At 54.2% G+C, this 5,926-nt stretch overlaps 1 protein-coding gene across 1 annotated transcript in view; it reads right to left on the bottom strand.

Moving 5' to 3' along the window:
- The window catches only part of GPC4 (glypican 4), a 67,455-nt gene extending 67,111 nt beyond the window's left edge, over positions 1-344 (bottom strand). Inside the window, exon 1 of the mRNA XM_041485234.1 lies at positions 140-344. Coding sequence (XP_041341168.1) covers positions 140-308 — 169 coding nt within the window. The 5' untranslated portion in view covers positions 309-344. The remainder of the gene's footprint in view (positions 1-139) is intronic.
- Positions 345-5,926: the final 5,582 nt, after the last annotated feature.

The raw sequence follows: 5,926 nt of genomic DNA, 5'->3' as shown, positions 1-5,926 counted from the left end.
GAGCCGAACCGCGCCGAGCCGGGCAGCGCGCCCCGAGCCGAGCTGCGGGCCCCGCGCCGGGGGCAGCCGGGCGCGCACCCCGCGCTCCGCGGGGCCGGGCCGAGCGCGCACAAAGGCGGCAGCGACGATCGCGACTCACCGCTGATCTCGTGGCTGGGCGCCTCGCTCTGGCTGAAGCCCTTGGCGGCGTAGAGCCTCCGCACTTCGGAGCAACTTTTGGCGCGGGGCTCGGCGGCCAGCAGCAGCGGCAGGCTGAGGGCGGCCAGCGCGCACAGGAGGGGCGGCAGGCAGCCGCGCCGCCGCGGCATGGTGCGGGCGGGCAGGGGCCGCCGGGGCCGGGCGAGCCGCGCCCCGCAGCAGCCGCGCCCGCTGCCCTGCGCCCCGCTCCGCTGCGGCTCCGCTCCGCTGGCCCGGCGTGCGGCGGCGCTCAGCGAACTTGGCCCGGCAGGAAGCACATGGGGTGGTGGTGGAGGAGGAGGAGGAGGTGGAGGGAGGCGGGGAGGGCGGCAGCCAAGCAGGATCGCGCAGGGCCGGGACAAGCCTCTGCAGCCCCCGGGAAAATCAGGAGCTGGGATCCGCCCGCCCAGCGAGGCGGAGCGGAGCCCGGGGCTGCCCGGCCGGCCGGCCCCGCGCGGGCGCTCCCTCCCGCGGAGAGCCCCGACTCTGCCCCGGCTCTGCCCCGGCACGGGCACCCCCGGCACCGGCACCCCCGGCACCGGCACCCCCGGCACCCCTGCCCGGAGCCGGGCTGGCAGCGCTCGCCCGAGGAGTTCCCACCTGGCACCCACGCTCCCACCCAGGCCAGCTCCGAAGTGCCCCGCGAGGGAAAGAGAGATTGCCCGGAAGGGCTGGAGCGGCTTGGCTTTGCCGTGCCTCCTGAACTGGAGCTGTGGATGGTTCAGCTCTGCCCCAGGTTTAATGGGTTCACTAGGCTGATGAATTTTGACATCGCTGTGACAAGTCTGAACTATGTGCATGAAAGACTTGTCAAAACCGACATTTTTCCACCAATCTTCTGTTTCCAAGAGTTTAGCAGGGCAAAGGCCTCAGAAACACTGACATCAAGGTGCTCCAGTCACTCTCCATCCTACCCCAGCCCAGCACACAGACACAGGCACAGATGTAAAGAAGCCCTGCTGAACCCTTGGACCAGAGTCCAACAGTTGCTCCTTTCTTCTGTTTACTGAAAAATCACACAGTATTGCAAGAATGACAGGAACCATGATAATTTCCTGAGATTGCCATGCCACTTACTTAAAGGGTCTGCTCAACCCTTGCTCCCTGTCATGGTGAGCTCTCCTTGTCCTTGTCCCCTGGGTGTGGGAGCTCTGTCCTGCTGCAGTGTCCATGTGTCTATGTTCAGTGCTGTGTCTCAGCACAGATCCATTTTCCCAGGACATGTAATGGCCTGGTGATAACACCATTTAAGAAAAATAAATGTGCAGCAGTTTACAATACAGTGCTCCTCTATGAGCTTCATTTCTCTCATTGCCACAGTGGGGAAGGAAAGGTGAAGCAACAGCAAAGGAAGTTGCCAGCTTCACCTGCTTGCTCCCAAGCTTTTGCTACCAAAAGTCCGGGTGGATCAGGAGGAAAAGTTCCTCTATTTATTTCCCCTGTGTGACCAAAGCATGGCCATGCTGTCCAGCCAGCACTTCTCCTAGGAACAAGATGCTCATCCAGCTCTGAGCTTTCCAGCGGTGATGCTGCTGGCAGCTCACCACAGCCCTGGGGCAGCACAGGCTGCGGCAGTCACAAATCACACCAAAAGCAGGGGAAAACCACATTACCACAGCCCAGCCTGCGCCAGCCGCAGTGGAGAGGCTCGTGCTGCAGCAGGGCTTCCCTCTGCCTCGGTGCAGGGAGCATCCCCTGGCTGCACAGAAAATGGGCCCCACCATCCCCAGGGAAAAAAAAAAAAAAAAAAAAAAAAAAAAGGAATTTGCTTTATCATGGTTTAAAAAGTCTCCACCAGCCATCCTGATGGAAAGGGGTGTAGGGATCTCAGTCAGCCTGCCATCCGCTGGGGCCACTCACGCTAAGCTGGTGAGACAAGCCAGGCCAGAAGTTCTCATGAAGTTATAAAGTGTCCTGAGAGAGAATAATCCTCTAGGATCTGGCCCTGCAATGTATGACTGAGTTCTGGTTTTCAAAGCACTACCTCACCCTCCCAGCCTTTATTTGAAGAGACAATGTGAATTTTAAAGAGAACTCAGCAGGGAGCACTGCATTTTTTATTCCAAAGTGAGAGAGAAAACGAGAGTGAGAAAGTCTGTGGGGTTAGAGACAGCTTGCCATTTGTTGTTTCTCATAATCCCATACCTCGGTGGGATTTAAGAAACCTCCTGAAAAACACGGAGGGTTTTGTCAAATACTTGCTCAAGTAGTTAAATCAAAGGCTGAAGCAAAACAATGGAACTGCCTGAAAATTTTCATGAAAAACTCTTTTTCTTTTTTTTTTTTTTTTCTTTTTTAAGGAAGGGAAAAGTAGCCTCTCTCAAAAGAGAATTTTTTTCTCTGAGTTTTTTGCTTTCTCCAGCATTTTTGCACATCTGGCAGACCCTCCCCAGCCCCCTCACCCCAAACTGCTCGAGCAATTTCCCTTTCCCAGGAGAAAAAGATGGAGAAAAGCAGAGGAAAAAACTCATGGTTTAGTTTTAAAAAGACTGAAAACTCCTGACTTTTCATGTCCCCCAAAACTCTTTTCTCTCTGTTAGTATTCCTGTCCCCAGACTCTTCCAGCCCTATCTCAAGGGCTGCTGTGGTGGCACAGGATGCTCCTCCATCCCGGGTTCATGTCCCCATCTCCCCTACCTGGCAGACAGTGCTGCCTGCTAAACTTTCCAAGCTGCTTGGTCTCTACCTGCTCACACTCAGCTGTGAGTCTCCTCTCTTACTTGGGGGGATGCCAGCGTGTCCCTCTCAGCAGTGTGGGCAGCCCGGGCTGGGCAGAGCCAGCTGCAGCCAGGACCTGCTGGCACAGCCATGGCTGGCCCTGGCACAGGAGACAGTGACAAGGTGACATCACCCCCTGTGTCTGCACAGAGCCTCCTCCAGCGTATGCCACAGGCCTTGAACGACCTGGCACTTCGAATTTCCGTCATCTCATTCAGTCAAAAAGTTGCAGCCCTGCCAGCTTTTCAGAGAGAAGGAAGGGCAGGGAAGAAAGCCAGAGAAGATATGTTTCTCCACAGCTTCTTTTCAGTTTCCTCCCATGTGCTGCCTCTCCTGCACAGCTCAGACCTCCAGGCACACTGCTCCTGCCCAAGCCTTCATCCACACAGCAAAGTTATGTTGGTTTAATTAAAACCACTTTGAATCCACTCTAAAGAAATCAGCACAAACCCTCTATGGGGCTGTGGTTAAATCACGATAAATCTTAGTGGTATCAACTGAGTCCACTGGCTTACACTAAAAATTGGTACAAATAATTTCCAACTGCACAGGATTCCCAGGATCAATTGTAACTTCAGGATGGCAGGAGTGGAGCAGTTCTCTAGCACTGGCAAATCTTGGCAGCAGAGAGGAACACCAAGCCCAGCTGCAGCACCAAGTATATTCAAAAATCCCTCTGGAGTTATATGAGGGCTTAAGCTTTTGGTCTGATTTAATTCTGGTCCTGGCCATAGGTCTGCCACAACCCTGCAGTGTTTCCAGTCATTTGTCAGGGAATTTACTGGGGGTTGTACTCGGATAGCGATTTCAGATGTAGCTGTCTAGGAAAACCTGGCTGAATGCTATTGTTGGCCTGGCTATCATTAAGGATGATTAAATCCTACACTCTGGTAGGAAAGTCTGGGCCGCAAGGAGGTCAGAAAGTGCTGAAAGGGAACTGGACAAACATGTCCTCCCAGCTCCAGCTCATCAGCAGGAGATGGCTCACTGTAAACCCGAACCAGGCGAGTTCCTGCGGCAGAGCAGCCGGGCTGCGATGAGGGATGCTCAAGTGGAAACAGTCTCCTTTGATAAAACCCCAGATACCACAAATTTAGGGGTGTTTAATCCAGGGCATCTGTCATGAGGATGGGGGATCCTGCTAGTTATAAAATGATCGTCTGAATCTGGTTTCTGGATGTCAACAGCCTGATATTTTAGGGCAAGCAGATCTAGTGGTTTGTCATGGGCTGATGTCTCTATTTATTTGTATCACTTATTTTTATCCAAGGGCTACTTCACCCTATAGAGCAGAACAGAAACCTTCTGCAGTAACTGCTCCACTCTGGGGCAAGGGGTGGGTTGGTGGGTTAGCTCCTTGTTGCCTTCTGCAGATGGGCTGATGCCAGCTGGGTGAGAGGGGCTGTGCACACCGAAGAAAGATGGAAAGATGCTGAAAGGACGGGGGGATCAGGCTGGCTGTGCAGTGAGGCTGCTGTTAGTGTCACTCAGCTTCCCATGTCTGAAACAGCTTGCAGTGCTCTGGGCTTCCTCTGCAGAGCTCAAGACCATCTCCATTTTAGGGAATGCAAGAGTTTGTCTCTTTCCCCAGATGGACAAGAAGTCATCCCAGCTCTGTCCCCAGGCACCACAGGGAGGAGACCTGGGGACACACGGCTTTGAAGGGCACGGGAATGCACTCACTTTCACAGATTTTCATGCCTGCACTCCCTAGCTCTCCCAAAAGTGACTGTGTGGCAGATGGCTCTGACGTGTAGCACACTCACACCCAGAGGATAAAAATATTCCCCAACAGATTCCTGGCAAGTGAATGTCAGTCACCATTGCTCCATTGCTGGCCATGGCTTCCTCTCCTCCTCAGTCCCCCATCTGGGGGTGCAGAGAGGGTCCTCAGTGGTATCACACAGATCAGTGCTGACATCCCAGGTCCATGCTGACTCACCTGCACAGCATTCCTGGGGACATGTCCCCATCCTCCCTGCCCCTTACATCTGGCTGCCACTGAGGAGGGGTGAGAGGCGAGATGGGAGCCTGTGTCTGCCTCACGCCGGCCCCGCTCAGTGTGATGACAGCCATGATGTTTAATTCTCCATCCACACTCACATAATCTCCCTGTGGCCATGAAGTGGGGCTGGAATGGGGACAGCTTGAGGCAGGGGGATTGAGAGGGACCAGTGGTTGCAGGGCAGAAAAGAAGATGGGCAGCACAATTCAAGGATGACAGAGGAAACAAGCCCCCAACTCATTCTTGCATTTTCATCCCTTCCCAGCAGCAACCCCCTGCTCAGCCCTCCCTTGGACATTCTGAGCTATATTTACAGCAGATATTGCTGCCTGGGCTGATTTATTTTGCTTTTATTACACTCCTAAGAGTTGGTTCAATGCTGGTGCCAGCCTGGGACAGGCACTGGCAGGGTAGGGGCAGAGTGAGGTTTGTGGGTGCTGTGAGCATTGGCACAGCCAGCCTAGACACTCCAGAGTGTACAGCCTCCTGGTCCACAGATAAGCTCATCACCCATCTGGAGGGGTCACAAAACTCTGGAGCTGCAGAGATTAGGACTGGAAAAAGCATCAGACACCTGATGCCTTCCTCCCTGGCCCAGAAAAACCAACCTCAAGCTCTCCTCTCCCTGTCTGTTCTCAAAATCCCTCCTCAGTCTGTCCCAGCTACTGACTCGGTATTTTCATTGCACAAAAGCATTTCTTAATGGCTAACCTAAACCTCCCTGGCCACTATTCAAGCTGGTTATCTTTTTCCTATCTCCTGTACATGAAGAAAACATACCCTGCTATCAGCAGAGCGCAAAGCTCTTGGCACATGTGGCTGGCACAGCACAGCAGGGCTGGAGATGGCCCCTGTTGCTGTTGGTGGTCCCACCAGCTCTGGGACTTGGCCCCTGCAGACCTGGGGCAGAGGGAACAACCCCAAGCACTGTTCAGAGCAGCAGGAAATACTCTTCAACATGGAAAGGAGAGAGAGGCATGTTCAGAGCAGCAGATAACCCAGACAGCTGGCACTACTTAAAAACGA

This window comes from Pyrgilauda ruficollis, unplaced genomic scaffold, assembly GCF_017590135.1.
Source record: "Pyrgilauda ruficollis isolate IOZ18807 unplaced genomic scaffold, ASM1759013v1 scaffold7, whole genome shotgun sequence".
NCBI classification, from domain to species: domain Eukaryota; kingdom Metazoa; phylum Chordata; class Aves; order Passeriformes; family Passeridae; genus Pyrgilauda; species Pyrgilauda ruficollis.
Note: the sequence above shows the minus strand (reverse complement) of the source record. Positions and strands in the feature narration are given on the sequence as shown.